This window comes from Serinus canaria, chromosome W, assembly GCF_022539315.1.
Source record: "Serinus canaria isolate serCan28SL12 chromosome W, serCan2020, whole genome shotgun sequence".
Classification (NCBI taxonomy): Eukaryota; Metazoa; Chordata; class Aves; order Passeriformes; family Fringillidae; genus Serinus; species Serinus canaria.
In genome coordinates, this window is record NC_066342.1 from 3,995,514 (window position 1) to 4,017,573 (window position 22,060).

The window sequence follows — 22,060 nt, forward strand, 5'->3', positions numbered from 1 at the left end:
AGCTGCATGTATGAAAATAATAGTTCGGTTACTAGTGTGATATGCAACTAAATCACTCCGGGTTAAATGAGACACAACTGTGTTTTGAAGTTATGAAAGGTTTCAACTATTCCTTTGATGTTTTATGTTTGCATAATGTGTTTTTATGTCCTGAAATATTCATTGCTGTTTTTGTTTGAAGGGGGGAAAGTTTGAATAAGGCAAAAAGACCCTGTGAATATTGTGTGGGTAAAATACAAATTAATCATAGAATGGTTTAGGTTGGAAGGGACCTTAAAGATCATCTAGTTGCAACCCCCCTACCATGGGCAGGGAACCTTCCACTAGACCAGATTACCTAGAGCCCCACCCAGTTTGGCCTTTAAGACTTCCAGGGATGGGGAGTCCACAACCTCTCTGGGCAACCTGTTTCAGTGCCTCACTAGCCTCACAGTAAAGAATTTCTTCCTAATACCTAATCTAAACCTGCCCTCTTTCAGTTTGAAGCTATTTCTCCTTGTCCTATTACTCTGTGCCCTTAAAAAAGTCCCTCTCCAGCTTTCTTGTAGGCCCCCTTTAAGCACTGGATGTTGCTATAAGGTCAACTTGAAGCGTTCTTTTCTCCAGGCTGAACAGCCCCAACTCTCTCAGCCTGTCTTCATAGGAGAGGTGTTCCAGCCCTGCGATGAACTTAATGGCCTCCTGTGGACCCATTTTAACAGGTCATCGTCTTTCTTGTGCCGAGGTCCCCAGAGGTAGATGCAGCACTCTAGGGTGGGGTCTCACCAGAGAAGAGGGGGAAAATCAGCTCCTTCAACATGCTTATCATTTCTTTTGATGCAGTCCAGGATACAGTTGGCTTTCTGGGTTGCAAGTGCACATTGCTGAGACATGTTGAGCTTTTTGTCCACAAACAACCCAAAGTCCATCTCCCAAAAACTAGTCTTCCTCCATTCTCTGCCCACCCTGTACTTGTTCTTGGGATTGCCCTAACCCAGGTGCAGGATCTTGCACTTGGCCTTGTTGAACTTCACAAGATTCACACAGGCCCACCTTTCAAGCCTGTCCACATTCCTCTGGATGCCATCCCTTCTGTCCTGCGTGTTGACCGCACCACACAGCTTGGTGTTGTCAGCAAAATTGCTGAGGGTGCACTCAATGCCACTGTCGATGTCACTAAAAAAGATGTTAAACTGTGCCAATGCACCACATGTAAGTGCTTTCCACTTGGAGACTGAGCCTTTGACCACAACTCTGGGTACATGTCATGGTTTGGAAGGGGAGGAAATTCAGGAAAGTGATGTAAAGCTTTTTGTGTAACTGACAGTCTGTTGAACCACTGATAAGCTGCACACGCCTCTGTGAAACACATGTTAAAGAAGAAAAACCCCGGGAAAACCCTCTTTCCTTTCTGGTCGGTGAGGAGGTGGCAGGCCCCGGCCCCGGCCCCGACGCCCCCGTCTTGTCCAGGCCAGGCCGAGCGGTCCTGCCACAGGCCGGGCCCCTTCCCCTCTTCCGGTGGGGCAGGCTGCCGAGCCCTGGCCCGAGCAGGGCTGGCCGCGGCTGTGAAGATCTTATCATCAAACCCCCTTCCCCCAGCGCGGCTGAGACCTGAGACCCCTGCAGCCCGTGCAGAAAACCAAAGACCAACCATGAGGCCGATCCTGACGCAGCCCAGCCGCAGCTCTCTCCACAAGTTACCGGCGGGTCAGGTAGGCCTTAGGTGGGATGTTAACCCTTTCAGTGCTTCAAGCCTCCCTCGAGTGAGAGAAATGTTATGAACAAAAGAAATGTTACTTTTTTCTAAGAGAAGGAGCAGCAGAGGAGTTTTTGAGCTGATCGGAGAATTGACCATTGGCCAGGAGTTCTTTGTTAGTGAAATGTTGTAATCGCCAGTTAAGTATCCTTAAGTATCGCCGTTTAACTCTCTATTGTGGAGAATTCTTGTTTTTCAGCACCACCCTAGCCTGTTGCCAGGAGGATGACAACCACCCCTTGGGCGGTGGAGAGAGGGGGATATTTGCATCTCAGGAGACATGCAAATTTACCCCCAAACCCAGTTATAAGGAAAAAGATTCCTTTCTCCATAGCTTACAAGACGATTTCAGCTCAAAAAACAAGGCATCTCCTCCCCCTCCCATCTGGGACGACTTCTTTCTCACTGACCTCGATGTCTTCATGCTGTTCCTTTACATGTTTGCATCTTGTTCCTTTCCTCTCACTCGAGGGAGGCTTGAAGCACTGAAAGGGTTAACATCCCACCTAAGGCCTACCTGACCCGCCGGTAACTTGTGGAGAGAGCTGCGGCTGGGCTGCGTCAGGATCGGCCTCATGGTTGGTCTTTGGTTTTCTGCACGGGCTGCAGGGGTCTCAGGTCTCAGCCGCGCTGGGGGAAGGGGGTTTGATGATAAGATCTTCACAGCCGCGGCCAGCCCTGCTCGGGCCAGGGCTCGGCAGCCTGCCCCGCCTTCCTGCCCGGCTGCTGCTGGGGCCCGGCCCGACCCGATCGGAACCGATGTGGGGGGGGAGGGGGGGAGGGGCGGCCCGGGGAGAGGGGAAGGGGCCCGGCCTGTGGCAGGACCGCTCGGCCTGGCCTGGCCTGGCCAAGACGGGGGCGTCGGGGCCGGGGCCGGGGCCTGCCACCTCCTCACCGACCAGAAAGGAAAGAGGGTGTTCCCGGGGTTTTTCTTCTTTAACATGTGTGTTTCACAGAGGCGTGTGCAGCTTATCAGTGGTTCAACAGACTGTCAGTTACACAAAAAGCTTTACATCACTTTCCTGAATTTCCTCCCCTTCCAAACCATGACATGCAACCATCTAGCCAAGTGTTTATCCATCAAGTGGTCCATCTATCTAATCCATGTCTTTCCAGGTTAGAAACAAGGATGTTGTGCAGGACTGTGTCAATTGCTTTGCACAAGTCCGGGTCCATGATGTCTGTTGCTCTTTCCTCATCTACCGCTGCTGTAAGCCCCCTCATAGAAGGCCACCAAGGTTTTCAGGCATGAATTGCCTTTAGTGAAGCCATGCTGGTTGTCATCAATGCCCTCCTTGTTTTCCATGTGCCTTAGCATAATTTTTAGGAGGATCTGCTACATGAATTCGCCAGGTACTGACCAGCCTGTAGTTCCCCAAGTATAATATATATTCATATTCATATGATATATGAATGAGATCTGATTTGCTTTTTGGAAGAATAATGTTTTCGAGTGTCATAGGTAAAATATTAAGAGAAGTCATTGTTTTGGTGGGGTTATCTAAAACAGTTTTATAATGATTAAGCAATGATCAAATTATAATTATTCAATGATTGAATGAAAATGAAATGGTAATCAAATGGTGATTAAGCAATAATTGAATGGTAATTAAACAATAATTTAAATTATGATTTAACCAATAATTAGATGGTGGTCAAACACTCTACTACTTAGTACACTTCTAATAATTAAGCTATAGCTATATATAGATATCACTAGCATACAATATACTTTTAGGCCTAATGTAAAATGTTGCTTACCTTGTTCTAGTTAATTATGCTGAATAAGAGGTCTCTCAAACCCCAGGAGTAACCTTTACAGTCATCCCTGTTAAGGGAGAGCACCACCATGCAGCCTGCTACCATACAGGAGAGATCAATGGGCTCAAGGGAGCTATGGATATTTATAGCGTCAAGTGTTTGACTCTTAGTCAAACCCCCTTTGGTGTATGTGCAGGAGAACAGCTGTAGCAATTGTAGTTTTGTCTAGTCACAGCTCAGGTTGGCACTGTTAGCTCCTGATAAGACATGGCCTAGGTTTATTGTTGTGTTGTGCTTGCAAAAATATATTTCCTAAAGAGCAGATTATAACAGTATAAAACTTCATTTTGGATCTTGGACAAAATCATTGTCTCCCCAAGAGATAATGACATGGATTTACCAATTTTTATTCTTACTCTTTCTTTTCAGTTACAAGCCTACGTTTAGTCTTCCTGTCTAATGCTTGAAGCCTATGCTGGCATCATTTCTTAAACTTCAAAAACCTTCTGGTGCCATCTCATATATGGCACATATGGGTTGCATTGCTTCTGTGTATCTCCTTGACCCCAGCAAGGAAGACGGATTACTATTGCTATAGAGCCCCACATGGCGCAAAGCACCAGGGCTCCATCAGAAGGCTGTTTAGACTTATTTATTAAAGCAGCATGTTGCTTTCATAGTTTTGAAAGATGTTTACATTTACTTAACGAACACATACACTGCCCATTGGTCATAAAGAAGAAACAAAGCTTTCAATAGGTTAAAGGAGCCACGCCACTGTGTAAGCCAACCAAAGTCTGGATCTATTGCTTAAACTTTTTTCTCTCTCTTTCTTTGTGTCGTCATGATGATAACCTTGATTAATTCCTTGAGCGAGATATGAGTCTTTCCTTATCTTCAAGAAGCCTTCGCTGGCTCACAAGAACAGCACAGAAATGTCTTTCCCACAGATTACTCTAACTTCTGATCCATTTTTAACCATATAAGAATTAGGCCATCAGCATTATATCTGTAATGACAGGAGCAGTCCTTCCAAAAGAAACCAGAATTTGGCATTAGGTTTCCATTCCTGGGCCAGTAGTTTCAGGGATTGACTGATCATTGGATGAATTGTCCATGTTTCAGATGTGACTTCAAATAAAATAGAGTAAGCCTGAAGTAAATGTGAACAGAATTATTTGGGAGGGGGACTACTGCTCATGGGAACAGAACAAATCTCATTAGCTGTACATTAGTTTTATAGTATAAATAGGAAGGCGTATAATTAGAGTACTGCATATATATGTCACAAGGCCATGCTGTTCAACCAAAGTGAAATCTGTTCCAGTATTACCAAGAAAAAGAGATTCCTACCACTCTACAAATGTATTACTGTGTGTATATATGCATGTCTACACACACCCACAGGCTTTCAGATGAACAAGAACAGTCCAGCTATCTTTTGATTATGTCATAGATTATAAGTCAAATGCTGTAAGTTCTTTTTGTGGATTGTATCTGTACAGCCTTTATGCATTCCTCTCAAAAAGAGATGTTTCGAATTAGCACCAAACACATGTTTAACAGACCCTGGGTATGGTGTGGAAGGAAAGTAAATTACCAAGGAACAAAAGAAAGTTATAAGTTTCTTGAGTATGTTCATAAACTGGGAGCACTTAAATGATATAGAAAATAGCCTTTTGAATTTTGGTTTATAAATGTCAGTTGATAGGACTGGAGCCAGTTTCTTCTTGGTGAACTTGTTTTCTTGATGCTATATTCCAAAGCAAACATCTAACATGGTAATGGCTAATCTGATTAGTAAAATGAACTGTTGCATTATTAAATTATTTTATTGCTTCATGCCTTTGTCAGAATGATATTTTGTCATAGCCATGATGGTCTAAAGGACCAAGATGGGACATGGGTTGCTGGAAGAAGTAATATATTTTATTAAATATCTGGTATGTTAAGAAATTTCCAAACTTGCAGGTAATCAAGCCTGATTTCCAAGTTTGTGCACCCAAAAAACTTGTCTAATTTTTCCAGCTATATCAGTCTCATAATGTCTACCAGCAAACCACATCCTGTTTTGTTAAAATTAGTTTCTGTTTGTTAAAACAATGAAGGAATCCCGAGTTTGAAGTGAACAAAATTTTTAATGGACATTTGGTACCCTAAATTACTTCACTTTTCCCTGATTTTCTTTTTCTCACTGTACTCTTATGGCATTACGCCTCTCTCATTGTGTAAATTAATTAAATAGTTTGATTAGAGGCAAGTTCTTAGAGTTCATCAATCAATGTTCTTCTCACTGATCACATGCATAATATTACTTTGCAACATATAAGCCTACTCTGGTTACCATTTAAACCACTTAAAATCTTTTAATTCCTTTAGGTCTGATCCCACTTCTGCCATATGTCTATTACAGGGTTTTTCTGAGGTCCCAGGATGAGGGAAGAGACGACAACGTTGACTCCATGTATCAGAAGGCTTTGATTTATTATGATATGATATATAAGATATAGAAACTATACTAAAAGAGTAAAGAGAAAGGTTTCACTACAAGGCTAAGCTAAGAATAGAATAGGAATGTGTAAACTGAAGTCTTCTCAGCCCGAGACGGGCCAAACAGGTGAATTGTGATAGGCTCTTAATTGGAAACAGTCTGACGGGGCCAATCACAGATTTTCCCGTGGCATTCCACAGCAGCAGATAAGAATTGTTTAGTTTGTTCTGAGGCTTCTCAGCTCCCAGGAAAGGAAAAATCCCAAGTAAAGGATTTTTCATAAAATATGTTGGCAACAATATGTCCACATTTCTTCAACTCATTTATGGAATGCATTTTGAACTTTGATAAAGCATATGTTTATCCATGGCTTTGTATTTGTTTAGTCATATTTATATTCTATATTTTGCAGGATTTGGTATATTTTTATATGTCCATTTAAAAGACTACACTTTATTATATATTGATTTTTTGTTTTTTTCCTGACTGTGATGCAATTTAGTGGCATCTTTCTGGTTTGGAAGTGTACATAGTACTCTCAACACTCATGAACAACTTGTACTTGCATGGTCTTTCTGCATAAAGCTAAAAATCATGTTTGGGTTTTGGCAAAGTTTCTTTAATGTGATATCCTAATTATAAGCTTCTATAAAAAGAACTCTCCGCTTTTCTTTCAGCATTTCTGCCTTCTTTCATTAGCATGAATACTAGCTGCCCTCAGTCAAACTAGATTGTGTTATTTTAAAAATAATCACATTGTCAAATTGTTTTTGAACATGTGTTTGTTGTAATGGGCAGTAATAACTCCAAACAAACTCCTTCACCAGATAGCAGCAAAAAGGCTAACAACATGAGTACAGCCTCTCTGCTGAAATCAGGGAGCCTGCAAGCACAGCTCTGGGAGTTTGCAGCAGAAATTAGAAGACTGAAGACATTTTCTGTAGGTTTGTGGTTCTACACACTGAGAATGACGTAGATGAGCTATCTGGATCCAGAACCTGCTGCAGAATAAATTTTCTATTAAACCTGGCATAATCTTTGCAGACATGCAAAGGTGGTGAACAAATCTCGGAAAACTTAAGTGATGCTGTGAATGGCTCAGTATGTGATACTATATTCTTGACAGAAAAAATTTTTGAATGAACCTTGGTAGGAGTCTCTCTTACACCTCCCCTGTCAATCCACTTAACCAACAGCACAAATACAACTCTCTGATACCTCTGAGACTGCTGAATAACTCACTTATCTGGGAGAAGATTCCCTTTGCCTTGCAGGCTATTACCATGCTGGAAGAAAACAGTCATGACTCTGCAAAACAAGTAGAGAAAATTTTCAAAGAGTTTACATGCAAGCAGCAGCAAGAGGTACAGAGAGAGAAACTAGAGTGCTTGCAATGGTGAAAAAAAGCTGTGAGAACAGATGATTATAAGAATAAGCAAAAGTCATATTCTTCGCTCTTATTCTATAAAGGAAGGAAAAAAATCTTATTTTGACAAAACTGATTGTGAAATTCTCTGCCAAGTTGAATTAAGTTCTGCTGAACACATTCTGTATATCAAAACATGAATGTCACTGTACCTACTTAGAGGCATAAGATGCTGTCCACCCCTGTTGTGGTTTGACACTGGCCAAATGCTGGGCACCCATGAAAGCCACTCACTCTCCCTCCCCTGCCACAGCTGGGCAGAGGACAGAAAAATTTAAACAAAGGGTTCATGAGTTGAGATAAGGACCAGAAGAAAACACTCCAAGGGAAAAACAGGCTCATCTTAGAGATACGAAGTGAATCTATGACTAACAAAAGCAGAGGAGGATAATGAGAAGTAAAATAAGCTCTTAAAAAAAACTTTTCTTTCCCCAACCCCTCTCTCCTTCCCACCGACAGTGCAGGGAGACAGGGGGATGGGGGTGTTGGTCAGTTCATCACCCAAAGTTTTCTTCTGCTGTGCAAGGAGAGAAGTTGTTCCCCTGTGAGATCATGGGGTCCATTCCCACGGGAGACAGTTCTCCATGAACCTCTCCAATGTGGGTCCAATCTCATGAGCAGCAGTCCCCCAAAACTGATATAACATTATTTCCCCTCACAGGCAGACAGGCTTCCCAAAACTTCTGCAGCGTGGGTCATTCTTCCATGGGGTGCAGTCCTCCAAGGACAGGCTGCTCCAGCCTGGAAGCAGGGGCCCCCTCTCTCCACTGAGTCTCCCACTGGATCACAGCCTTCTCCAGGCATCCACCCGCTCTGGCATGGGCACCACCCCCATGGGCTGCGGGTGGACCTCTGCATTCCCTGTGGACCCATGGGCTGCAGAGGGACAGCCTGCTTCACCATGGTCATCACCATGGCCTGCAGAAGAATCTCAGCTCCAGCACCTGGAGGGCCTCCTTCCCCTCCATCTCCACTGACCTTGGTGTTACCATGTTGCTTTCCCTCACATGGTCTCACCTCCTCCTCTTCTCTGACTAGGATCAAAACCTGTGACTTTGTTTTGATTTTCTTCTTAAATATATCATCACAGAGGCATTACCAACCTCTTTCCTTGGCCCCGTTTTGGCCAGCAGTATGTCCATCTTCAGAGCCATCAAGTATTGGTTCTGCTGGACATGGTGGAAGCTTCCAGCAGCTTTGCACAAGAGCCATCTTTGTAGCCCCCCTGCTCCCAAAAACCAGGCTGTGCAAAACCAGTACATTACACCCCTAAATGACTGTAGCAGGTTGACCCTGGCTGGGTGCCAGGTGCTCACTCAGTCACTCTATCACTCCCTTTCCCACTGGGACAAGGGAGAGAATAAGATGGAGCACAACCAGCAGGGTGAGATAAGGTAGTTTTATTACAGCAAAATAAATAAATAAGCAGAGATTTGCACACACAATAGCTAAAGGGGGAAAAAAAGTCAGTCTTTACTTCCTATCAGCAGCAATGTACAGATACTACCTGGGAAGCAGGGCTTCAGCGCGTGCAACGGTTCCTCCAGAAGGCAAATATTGAAAAGTCACGAATGCCCCTACCTTCCTCCTCTCTCCCTTAGTTTATATATCTGAGCTGATGTCAGATGGTATGGAATATCCCTTTGGCCAATTTGGGTCAGCTGGCCTGGTTGTGTCCCCTCTCAGGATCTTGCCAACTCCCATCCCCTTTCATGGGGGAAGGAATGTCAGAGGGACAGTGTCGCAGATATGGAGACAGAGAGATGACACACATGAGGGTTTTCATGCAGCAGAGAACCTTTATTGGTGTGCACAGCTCTTTATATAAGCTATTCAAAAGACTCTTCGTTTGACTCTGGTTACCACCCAGCTCATTGGCCAATAGCTACCTGCTTGCGTTCATATCAGGGACTGGCTCTCTGTAGCCAAACTCCTCCTCCTCTTATGAGGCATACAGACCATCTGTATGCTGCCATAGGACAGCGCTGCTCATCAGTAACCAAAACACTGGTCTGTTATTAACACCCTTCCAGCTACCAATGCAAAACACAGCTCTGTAAGGGCTGTGAACTTTACCTCAGTCAGACCCAATACAATCTCCACCCCCTATTCCATACCATTTGTGTCATGCTTGGATCCCATATAATCTACATACTCTCATTACTAGAATCCTTAAGCCTTCTCTATACCAAACATACATTTTATTAACTACTATTGCCTGTCCTTTCACATCCCTTCAGGTGGTCACTATTCCAGCAGGATGTGGGGTCAGAACAGGAGAAATAGTACACTTGATGGTTGGTGTTGGGTACCGACACCCTCCCTGTTCATCATCACCTTTTTCTTGCTCCTTGCCACAATTCATTCTTTGTCAGCTCATGTCCATCCTGCTACTTAATGCCTGTAACATACCGCTTACACTATAGGTTATTCTTACCCCAAGGTTAAGTCTCCTTGAGGTACACACTGGGTCTCCCCATCCTCCCGCATTACTCACCAAGTATACCCAGGTCCTTGGGCAAAGATAGTCACACAAATGGGTTTGCCTTTTCCCATGGGGGAAGAAATCCACACTGACTTCCCCAGCCACTTCCCTATGTGTAATGCAGGGACCTTGTCTCCTTCCACAGTGTCTAAGGGCTTAGTTTGGGTGGGACCAGGGTGGTTAGGATTAGCAAATCCCCTAGTATTGACTAGCCAAGTGGTTTCTGCCAAGGTCGCATCCCAGTGCTTCCATGTCCCATTACCTAATGCCCCTAACATAGTTTTTAGCCACCCATTATATCTTTCAATCTTCTCAGAGGCCTGTGGATGATAGGAAATGTGATATATCCACTTCATGCCATGCCTCTTTGACCAGGAGTTTATAAGACTACTTTGAAAAGGAGTTCCATTGTCTGACTCAATTCTATCTGTGGTTCCATGTCACCACAAAATGCATCTTTCAAGACCTGAAATTGTGTTCTGGGCAGTGGCATGGTTTACTGTGTGTGTTTCCAGTCAGCCAGTTGTGGCCTCTACCATGGTGAGGATATAACTCTTGCCTTGGTGTGTCTGTGGCAATGGCCCAATGTAATCAATTTGCCAGGCTTCACTATACTGGAAACCCAGCCACCACCCTCCGCTCCAAATCAGCTTCACTTGTGTGGCTCTCTTGATGGCAGCACGTTTCACACTGATGGATAACCTGTGAGGTAGCCTCCATGGTCAGGTGCACCCCTGGATCACGAGCCCACCTGTATGCTGCATCCCTTTCAAAATGCCCTGATGTTTCATGGGCCCATTGGGCTATAAATAGCTCACCCTTTCTTTCCCAATCTAGGTCCACCTGAGCTATTCCAATTTTGGCAGCCTTAGCTACCTGTTCATTGTTTTGATGCTCCTCAGTGTCGACTTCTGGGCATGTGGGCATCTACATGATGTACTTTCAGACTCATGTTTTCTATCCATGCAGCAGTGTCCTGCCATAATGCAGCAGCCCAGATGGGTTTACCCCTGCATTGACAGTTGCTTTTCTTCCACTGCCACATCCATCTCCATAAGACATTAGCCACCATTCAGGAGTCAGTATAAAGTATGGGCCACTTTTCTCTCTCAGCAATCTCTAGGGCTAGTTGAATGGCTTTCACCTCTGCAAATTGGCTTGATTCGCCTTCCCCTTCAGCAGCCTCCATGACTTGTCGTGTGGGACTCCACACAGCAGCTTTCTACCTCCAATGGTTTCCTATCACTCAGCAGGATCCATCAGTAAATAAAGGATAGCTTCTTTCATTTTCTGGTAACTCATTATATGGTGGTGCTTCTTGGGCACGAGTCACCTTCTCAGGCAGTGCTCCAAAACCTCTGGCTTCTGGCCAATCCAAAATCTCTTCTAGGATTCCTGGAAAACTGGGTTTTCCCATTTGGGCTTGTTGTGTGATTAATGATACCCACTTACTCAATGTAGTGCTGATTGCATGATGTGTTGAGAGAATGTTTCCTTTGAACATCCAGTGTAGGACAGGCAATTACGGTGTCAAGAGGAGACACTCTTCTGTCCCAACAACTTCTGAGGCGGCTTGAACCCCTCATAAGCTGCTAGTATCTCTTTTTCAGTTGGAGTATAGCGGGCTTCTAATCCTCAATGACTCTGGCTCCAAAACCCAAATGGTTTACCTGGGGCTTCTCCTGCAGTCCTTTGCCAGAGGCTGCAGGTGGGACTGTGTTCCCCAACTGCAGTGTAGAGTATATTTTGCACAGCTGGTCCTGTCCGAACAGGCCCAAGAGCTACCGCATAAGCTATTTCCTGTCTGATCTGCTCGAAGGCCTGTTGTTGCTCAGGGCCCTACTCAAAGGGGTTCTTCCCAGTCACTCAACAGAGGGAGCTCACAAGCTGACTATAACCTGGAATGTGCATTTACCAGAACCCCACAAGGCCCAGGAAAGCTCATGTTTCCTTCTTATTAGCTGGTGGAGACATAGTTGTAATTTTGTCAACCACCTCTGTAGGCACATGATGGCGTCTATCCTGCCATTTTATTCCCGAGAACTGGATCTCCTGCGCAGAACCCTTTACCTTACTTTGTTTTGTGGTGAGACCAGCTTTCAGAATAATTTGGATTTTTTTCTTTCCTTTCTCAAAAACTTCTTCTGCTGTATCACCCCACACAATGATATCATCAATATATTGTAAATGTTCTCGAGCTCCACCCTGTTCCAGGGCAATCTGGATCAGGCTATGGCAGATGGTGGGGCTGTGTTTCTACTCCTGGGGCAGTCAGTTCCAGGTGTATTGGACACCCCTCCAGATGAAAGCAAATGGTGGTCTGCACTCTGACACCAGAGGGACTGAGAAAAATGCATTAGCAAAGTCAATTGTGGCATACTATTGGGCTGCTTTTGACTCTAGCTCATATTGGAGTTCTAACATGTCTGGTACCACAGAGCTTAGAGGTGGTGTGACTTTGTTCAGGCCCCAATAGTCTACTGTCAGCCTCCATTCTCCATTTGACTTCTGCACTGGCCATAGGGGGCTGTTGAAGGGTGAGCAGGTTCTGCTGATTACTCCTTGGCTCTCTAGTCAGCAAATTAGGTCATGAATAGGAGTTACAGAGTCTTAGTTTGTGCGATATTGCCACTGGTGCACTGTCCTGGTAGCAATTGGTAGTTGTTCGTCTTCTACCTGCAGCAATCCTATGATGAAGGGATCTGCTGAGAGGCCAGGCAGGGTGGATAGCTGTTTGATCTTCTCTGTATTCACTGTAGCTACACCAAAAGCCCATCAATAGCGTTTTGGATCCTTGAAGTACCTTCTCCTGAGGTAATCGATGCCAAGGATACAAGGGGCCTCTGGTCCAGTCACAATGGGGTGCTTTTGCCATCTTGTCCCCTGTTAAGCTCACCTCAGCCTCTATTACAGACAACTCTTGGCATCCCATTGTCACTCTTGAGATCCAGATAGGTTCTGCACGCTTGTGCCTTGATGGCATCAATGTACACTGTGCACTGGTATCTACTAAAGCTTTATACTTCTGTGAATTCGATGTGCCAGGCCATGGAATCCACACAGTCCAGTATACCCAGTCATCCCTTTCCTCCTCCTGGCCGAAGGCAGGGACCCTCTATTCCTGTTCCTGGTCAGAGTATTCACTATCTGACCTTTACAATGCCAGATCAGAAGTTCCCTCATTAGGGCTGTAGGAAATGGTTTTAGTTCTCTTATATCTGGGAAATTGCTGATTGTCTTCTGGTCTTTCTGCAACAATTACACTGACAGTCTTCTTGAGTGGCCCCTTCTTAAAAGGTCTCTTCCCTCTCAGTTCATGGGCACGGGCTTTCAGCTTAGAGGTGGGTTTACCATCCCACTTCTTCATGTCCTCCCCCTGCTCACACAGAAAGAACCAGAGTTGGTTACATGGCCTATTCTTGGGGCTTCCCTTCCCTCTGACCGGGGTTGGATAGGAGTGATCTCTTGGGCTGCCCCTAAAAGTCGGGGTACTGGCTTGTAGGAATGAGGGAGTACCCAGAGTTTCTTCTACATTTTGGAGGCAGGGCTACGCCACCTCTACAGTTGGTGTATCCATTTGGGGGTAATACAGTGCTACCAAGCTACTTGAATATGATGCAGGGGCACCTTGAACCACCTTCTTCCACATGGCCGGTGTTCAAGGGACATCCTCTGGATCTTTAGAGACACTGTCATTCTTTAAATCACTATAGACAACTTCCAGCACTGCTAATTCTCTCAAGTACTGGATACCATCTTCTGCAGTGGTCCACTTCACTGGGGATTTCACAAGATCTTCTTAAATTGCTATCTTGCCCTCACGCTTGAGAGAAGTAGTTTCCAAAGGCTGCAAATTGCTCCTTCCTTTTCAAGTCCTCTTTCAATTTCCTGATCCTTAGCAAAGAATACCAGCTGTTAGGCTTCATGACCTTCCAACTGCTGACTATAGGCCCCATTATCCCAGCAGTCCAGCAGCCATGCAGAAATCCGCTCATCTGGCTGGTGGCTGTCTTCTTTTGGCAAGTCTCGAAGTTCTGATGAGGTCAGGGACTGAATAACTTCAATTTCCTGTTTGATTTGCCTCACTCCCTTTGATTTCTTTGTTGAAGGGCCTGCCTCTTGATCTAATCCCTCCTTTCACAGAATCACAGAATCACTAGGTTGGAAGAGACCTTCAAAATCATCGAGTCCAACCCATACCCTAACACCTCAACTAAACCATGGCACCGAGTACCACATCCAATCTTTTTTTAAACACATCCAGGGATGGTGACTCCACCACCTCCCTGGGCAGGCCATTCCAGTACTTTATCACTCTTTCCACAAAAAACTTTTTCCTAATTTCCAACCTATATTTCCCTTGGCGCAGCTTAAGATTGTCCCTCACATTCTGTCAGTTGCTGCTTGGAGAAAGAGACTGACCCCCACCTGACTACAGCCACCTTTCAGGAAATTGTAGAGAGTGATGAGGTCACCTCTGAGTCTCCTTTTCATCAGGCTAAACAACCCCAGCTCCTTTGGTCATTCCTCATAGGGCTTGTGTCCCAAATACCTTACCAGCCTTGTTGCCCTCCTTTGGATGTGCTTAAGCATCTCAACATCCTTCCTAAACTGAGGGGCCCAGAACTGGACACAATACTCAAGGTGCAGCCTCACCAGTGCAGGGGAAGAATGACCTCCCTGGTGCTGCTGGCCACACTATTCCTGATACAGACCAGGATGCTGTTGGCCTTCTTGGCCACCAGGGCACACTGCTGGCTCATGTTTCCTGTTATTGCTTCCTCTTTTTCTTCTTCCTCTTCTTCTTCCCCTTCTTCTTCCTCCCTTATATATCGTTGGTATGGGCCTGCAACTTGCCTTGTCAATTTTTTTTGTTGTCACTACTGGGGCAATTACTGTAGTTGCTGTGGTTTGTCTCCCTGCTGTCTCAGTACAATAGGTTGGATTCAAACCCATACAGAGACCTCAGCCAACCCTGTTCAAGCTTAGATGCAGATACACCACTGGCTAGAGAGCTGGGCAGACAGAGGTCTCATCCAATAAGCTATCTGGACCCAGGAGGTTCAAAAGCCTCTAAAAAAAGGGCAGCCATATTAAACTCATTGCTGTTTGCTGATGACTCTTGGTGTTGTGTTCTGTGTCTGTCTCCAACCTGTAAGTCCATGTGGCGCCTGACGTGAGAATAAACAGCCATTTTCCCATGGGCAGAGCGGAGGGAGAAAGAGGACAGTGCCTGCAGAGCCTGTCCCCACAGCGAAAAGTTAGAAAAGACCAGAGGCGAGGAGAACCTGACGCAACAGAGGGTGAAAAGCTGCAAAAATACAGCCAGAGCTGTGAGGAAAATACAGTCAGAGAGTTGTGTGAAACAAAAAGCCGGAGAAGCTGAAAAATAGAAGAAAAACCCAACCCAAGTGTTGCCAACATATTTTATGAAAAATCCTTTACTTAGGATTTTTCCTTTCCTGAGAGCTGAGAAGCCTCGGAACAAACTAAACAATTCTTATCTGCTGCTGTGGAATGCCACGGGAAAATCTGTGATTGGCCCCGTCAGACTGTTTCCAATTAAGAGCCTATCACAATTCACCTGTTCGGCCCATCTCGGGCTGAGAAGACTTCAGTTTACACATTCTTTTCTATTCTTAGCTTAGCTTTGTAGTGAAATCCTTATCTTTATTTTTTTAGCATAGTTTCTATATCTTATATATCATATAATAATAAATCAAAGCCTTCTGATACATGGAGTCAACATTGTTGTCTCTTCCCTCATCCTGGGACCTCAGAAAACCCCTGTAATACCCAAGAAATCGGTAGCTTTGACTCTGTGCAGGATGTCCTGGTTTAGCGCAAATTTAGGAGAAAGCCTCCAAAAGGGAGCCCCTCCAGAAAGCAAACCCACATGGCCTCTCCCCCTGACCGGTTTGGGAAGATTTCCTCGGAGACAAGTGGAAAGAACCTGTTTATTTAACAGGCACAGCACCCCCCAGCACACAAAATGAACAATACCGGATGACAGCACTCTTTCACTGCTCTGAAAAAGATGACAATTTCAGAAAGTCTCTCCTGGGGTGGTCGCTCTATTATCAGTCCCTCCGGCACTGGAGGTAGCTACTGCAGGACACAAGGTGCAAACTCTTGGTGTTTCCCAGGTCCCAGTCCAGAGCAGGTTCGAGTAAGTCCAAAAAGGAAAGGAGAAACAGTCCAGGAAGAAATTTGGACTGTTTAGCTAAACTAACAAATGAGCAGAAGCAAAAAAAAAAGCAAGAGCAAAGAAGGAGCGAAGCAGAAGCAAGAGCAAGAGCAAAGGGAAAAGCCAGGCAAAAAACAAAGGAAGCACTATGTACTGTCCCGTCTCTGTGTCTCGCCAGCCATGGGGGAGCGGCTGATAAGGAACCAAAACAAAACTTTCCCTCTTCAGAGCCAGTCTTGAAGGCACAGAACATAATATCCTGCATAAACAGCACGCACAAATGGGGATACAAGCATCATAACGTCATCCCAGGACATTCTACCCCTTATCCCCATTTCGTCAACATACCACCACACATCATGCATTTATTCACATAAAATTTCCATCTGTTCCCCGAAAAATTACAAGTAATATCCATCATGCCCTCATCACACCCCCACACCGAACCACTGAATCCAGGCCCCATACTACAGAGCTGCCGGATTCCCCACTGTTACATGGTTTTCTGGGGTCCCAGGATGAGGGAAGAGACGAGACAGTTGACTCCATGCATCAGAAGGCTTGATTTATTATTATATTATATATAAGATATAAAAACTATACTAAAAGAATAAAGCTAGAGATTTCACTACCAAGGCTATCCTAAGAATAGCAAAGAATGTAATCTCCCAGCCTGAGACGCTGGGCAGGTGCTCCGTGATAGGCTCTCAACTGGAAACAGTCCGACGGGGCCAATCAGAGATTTTCCCGTGGCATTCCACAGCAGCAGATAAGAATTGTTTACAGTTTGTTCCTGAGGCTTCTCAGCTCTCAGGAGAGGAAAATTCCTAAGTAAAAGATTTTTCATAAACTATGTCGGTGACACCCCACTTTTGCTTTACGCACTCAAAACTCTATCTTTCACTTGCTCAGACCTTCAACACTTACACATTTCCCTCTGTCTCCTGTCTGTGTGGTTTAATGTACAGACAATGGCAGTAACACCCCAAAACAGTGATATTTGCATACCAATCTCACGCCACAATCAGATCTCCCTGAGGTACACAATGTGTTGCTCCATCTCTTTGCATTATCCACCATTGTGCAACCTGGACCCTGAGCAAAAACAACCCCACGAATGGGTTTGTCTGTACTCGAGGCAGAATTGATCAACCGTCCTCCCTAATAAACCTCTGATATGTACCACTGGGACTTTATCTCCATCTATTATATTCAGGGACTCAGACTGGGCAGGACCTGCTCAGTTGGTGGAACCTTGGGTATTAACTAACCAGGTGGCCTTTGCTAAATGCTGCCCCCAATTTTTGAAAGATCCCCCACGCAAGGCTTTCAAATGGATTTTTAGCAGTCCACTGTACCTCTCCACTTTTCCTGCAGCTGGTGCATGGTAGGGGATATGGTACACCCACTCAATGCCATGTTCCCTAGCCCAGGTGTTGATAAGGCTGTTCTTGAAATGAGTCCCATTGTCTGACTCATTCCTCTCAAGGGTACCATGCCTCCAAAGGACCTGCTTTTCAAGGCCCAGGATGGTGTTCTGGGCTGTAGCATGAGACACAGGGTAGGTTTCCAGCCATCCCATGGTGGCTCCTACCATTGTGAGCACGTGGCACTAGCCTTGGCGTGTCTGGGACAGTGTGATGTAGTCAATCTGCCAGGCCTCCCCATACTTGGACCACCGCCCACCGTACCACAGGGGCGTCACCCTCTTGGCCTGCTTGATGGCAGCACACATCTCACAGTCATGGATAACCTGAGAAATACTGTCCATGGTTAGATCCACCCGTCAGTCTCAAGCCCACTTTTAGGTGGCATCCCTGCCCTGATGACCTGAGGCATCATGGGCCCATCGAGCTAGGAATAACTTTCCCTTGTGTTCCCAATCTAGATCTATCTTGGACACTCCAGTCTTTTCAGCCTGGTCTACCTGCTCATTGTTTTGGTGCTCCTCATTAGCTCTACTCTTGGGGACATGGGCGTCTACATGGCAGACCTTCACAGGTAGCTTCCCTACCCTGGTAGCAATGTCTTTCCACTCATCAGCAGCCCAAATTGGTTTTCCTCTATGCTGCCAATAAGCCTCTTTCCACCTCTCCAGCCATCCCCACAGAGCGTTGGCTACCATCCATGAATCAGTGTAAAGGTAGAGCCTCGACCACTTCTCTCTTTCTGCAATGTCCAGGGTCACTTGAACAGCTTTGAGTTCAGCAACTTGGCTCGATCCACCTTCTCCTTCGGTAGCTTGCGCAACCTGTTGTGTGGGGCTCCATACAGCTGCTTTCCACCTCTGGTTCATCCCTACGATGAGACAGGAACCGTCAGTGAAAAGAGCGTAGTGCATTTCCTCTGGTGGCAGTTGAGTATACGGAGGAGCCTCTTCAGCCCGTGCCACTGGTTCTTGTTCTTCATCGGTGACACCAAAATTCTCACCTTTGGGCCAATTTGTAATTATCTCCAAATCCCAGGGCGATTCAGTTTACCTATATGGGCTAGCTGAGTGATAAGAAAAATCCACTTGCTCCATGTAGCACTGGTGGCGTGGTGAGTAGAAGGAACCTTGCCTTTGAACATCCACCCAAGCACCGGTAGTCAGGGTGCCAGGAGGAGATGCACTTCTGTACCAATCACCTCTGAGGCGGCTTGAACTCCTTCATCGGCAGCCAAGATTTCTTTCTCTGGTGGGGTGTAGTTGGCTTCAGAGTCTCTGTAGCTTCGACTCCAAAATCCTAGTGGTCGACCCCGAGTCTCCCCAGGCACCTTCTGCCACAGACTCCAGGACAAGCCATAATTCCCGGCTGCAGAGTAGAGCATGTTCTTCACATCTGGTCCTGTCCTGACCGAGCCAAGGGCTACTGCATGAGCAATTTCCTGCTTGATCTGGGCAAAGGCTTGTTGTTGCTCAGGGCCCGAGTGGAAATTGTTCTTCTTGTGGGTTACCAGGTAGAGAGGGCTCACGATCTGACTGTACTCAGGAATGTGCATTCTCCAAAAGCTTATGGCACCTAGGAAAGCTTGTGTCTCCTTCTTATTGGTCGGTGGAGACATACCTGTGATCTTGTTGATGACATCTGTAAGAATCTGAGGCCGTCCATCTTGCCGCTTCACTCCTAGGAACTGAATCTCATGAGCTGGTCCCTTTACTTTGCTCTTTTTAATGGCGAAACCAGCTCCCAGGAGGATTTGGATGATTTTCTTCCCTTTCTCAAACACTTGCGTGGCTGTGTCCCCCCACACAATGATGTCATCAATATACTGGAGGTGTTCCGGAGCCTCACCCTTTTCTAGTACACTCTGGATCAGTCCATGGCAGATGGTAGGACTGTGCTTCCACCCCTGGGGCAGTCGGTTCCAGGTATACTGCACTCCCCTCCAGGTGAAAGCAAACTGAGGCCTGCATTCTGATTTCAGAGGAATGGAGAAAATGCATTGGCAATGTCAGTAGTGGCATACCACTTTGCTGCCTTGGACTCCAGCTCGTACTGGAGCTCTAATATGTCTAGCGTGGCAGCGCTCAGTGGTGGAGTCACTTCTTTCAATGCACGGTAGTCCACCGTCAATCTCCATTCTCCTTCAGATTTACCCACAGTCCAAATGGGGCTGTTGAAGGGTGAGTGGGTTTTGCTGACCACCCCTTGGCTCTTCAGCTCTCAGATCATCTTATGGATTGGTATCACAGTATCTCGAGTGGTTCTATACTGCCGTGGATGCACTGTGGAAGTGGCAATTGGCACCTGTTGCTCTTCTCCCTTCCGAAGTCCTACTGCAGATGGATTCTCAGACAGTCCAGGCAAAGTATTCAGTTGCTGGATGCCCTCTGTCACTACAGCAGCTATCTCAGATGCCCACCTGAGTTGTTTTGGGTCTTTGAAATACCCACTTCAAATGTAATCTATGCCCAAAATACATGGGGCCTCTGGGCCAGTCACAATAGGATGTTTCTTCCACTCATTTCCAGTCAGGCTCACATCCACTTCCACCAAAGTGAAATCCTGGGATCCCCCTGTCAAACCAGCAATAGAAACAGACTCTGTCCCCACATGTCTCGATGGGATTAATGTACATTGTGCACCAGTGTCAACCAAAGCTTTATACTCCTGTGGTTCAGATGTGCCGGGCCAACGAATCCACACAGTCCAGAAAACAAGATTTGATTTTCCCTAGCCTCTACCTGGCTAGAGGCAGGGCCCCTCTAAGCCTGGTTATCCTTCTTTCCCCAGGCATATGTCTTGGATGCTCCTTCAAGGGGATCAGACATGTCATCATCATCATCGTACCTGACAGTTTGGCTACGGGCAACTGGAGCTGCTTTCCTATTGGTGGAACTCCCTCTCTGAGTCCTGTCTTCCTTCAATTCACGCACCCGTCCTGCCAGAGCAGCAATAGATTTCCCATCCCATCTCCTCATGTTTTCTCCACAATCACGCAGGAAGAACCACAGCTCAGCTCGTGGGGTGTACCTTCTCTCTCCATCTGGGAAACGTCTGTGTTAGGCAGTATAACCTCTGATCTATATTACTGAGATTTGGAGAAGGTCTTCCTTAATCTCCTCTCTGAGCTTCTTGAGATTCTCTTCTATCTTGTCTTCTAATTTCTGCAGACGTGTTTCCACCGCTGCGATTCTGGCATGTTTTGGGCCATGCACAGCGTCTGCACATGCTCGGAGCTTCTTTGCCATATCAAGCAGGGTCTCCTCCCTCTCATCCCACTTCATTATGGCAAAGCAGAAGCAATTAATCGTGTGGCTTCAAGGATCGTACCCCAGTTTCTCCCCATATCACCTATGACACAGCATTTTGGCTAGTAGCCCCAGTCTAGGGTTCCTAGTTATTATGTCATCTGAGCCGCACCATCCTCTGACTACTGCCCTTTCTCTGTCAGGTGTTGGATCCCTTGTTCTATGCGTTTCACTGTCCACTTCGTGTTTGCCTGCCTATAACACACTTCAGTATGTATAGTTTTATCATGACCCCTGCACACAGCGTCTCTTGTTCGTGCCACACTATCCCAGACCCCTGCCCAGAGGCTGTGAGGATTAGCCAACCCCTCATCATTCGCTTGGTCAGTGACAATGTGGTCATAAGTACATCCTGTGACAGGGATCCCAAAGGCACTTTGCCTCAGTGCCAATCCAGCCCTGTAGCGCTTGTCTGCCAGCATGCCAAAGCATCATGATGCTAACCCCCCAACCACCACATTATCGGATTCCATGAGAGATCCGCGGTGTGTAATCCTCCCTTACAGTCTCCACGAAGGTCCCTTCAGAGGAAAAAGGCCTCAGTATTGGACTATCTGATCTCGCACCTGCCTGCTTTGACTCCTGATTTTATGTCACCCGGGGGCATTGAGGCGTCCTTCTACCTGCATCATCCATCATCATCATCATCATCATCATCATCATCATCCTCATCGATCATCATCGTCATCATCCACTGCGTCAATTGGTCTTCGTCCTGTGCCTTTTCATACTTCTAGCGCTGGTCGCAACAAGCCATTCGGCTCTGACGGCTTCTTGTCCCACCGGCCCTTAGCCAGCTGGCCTACCCCCCCCGCCCCGCACTACGACGCCATCAGTTGTGGCTGCCGGCTTTGAGCCTGGGGTCGGTGGCGTGCGACTCCGGCCCAAGGCGCATCTGGCCGACCGCTGCTGCCAATTCTATCTCCCCTGTCCCCTCTTGCCCTGTGGTCTGTGCCAGCTCCACGCTCACACGTACCATAGCACACGCGGCGATAAACATTATGCCACAGCCCAGCTCCCTGCAATGATATTTTTTCTCTCTTAGGGCCATCCTGGTACTTCTCTTTCAGATAGTTCTCCCCACTACTCATTTGTCATGGGTTCGGGAATTTGTTCATGGGGAAATTTTTATCCTATCACGTACTTATACGGGTCAGAGAATTTCCTTCTGGATTTGGACCCATATGCTCCCCTTTCCCACACCACTCAAGATTTACACCCACCGTTTCGGTATGGTGTA

The 22,060-nt window shown here is 46.2% G+C and overlaps 1 protein-coding gene across 1 annotated transcript; it reads left to right on the top strand.

Annotated features, from left to right (window-relative positions):
- Positions 1-1,631: 1,631 nt before the first annotated feature.
- On the top strand, positions 1,632-21,557 carry TICAM2 (TIR domain containing adaptor molecule 2). The gene is given in 6 exon segments (XM_050986295.1): positions 1,632-1,691; positions 6,912-6,966; positions 6,969-7,036; positions 7,038-7,146; positions 7,149-7,351; positions 21,327-21,557. Coding segments are annotated over 6 exon segments (726 nt in total).
- Positions 21,558-22,060: the final 503 nt, after the last annotated feature.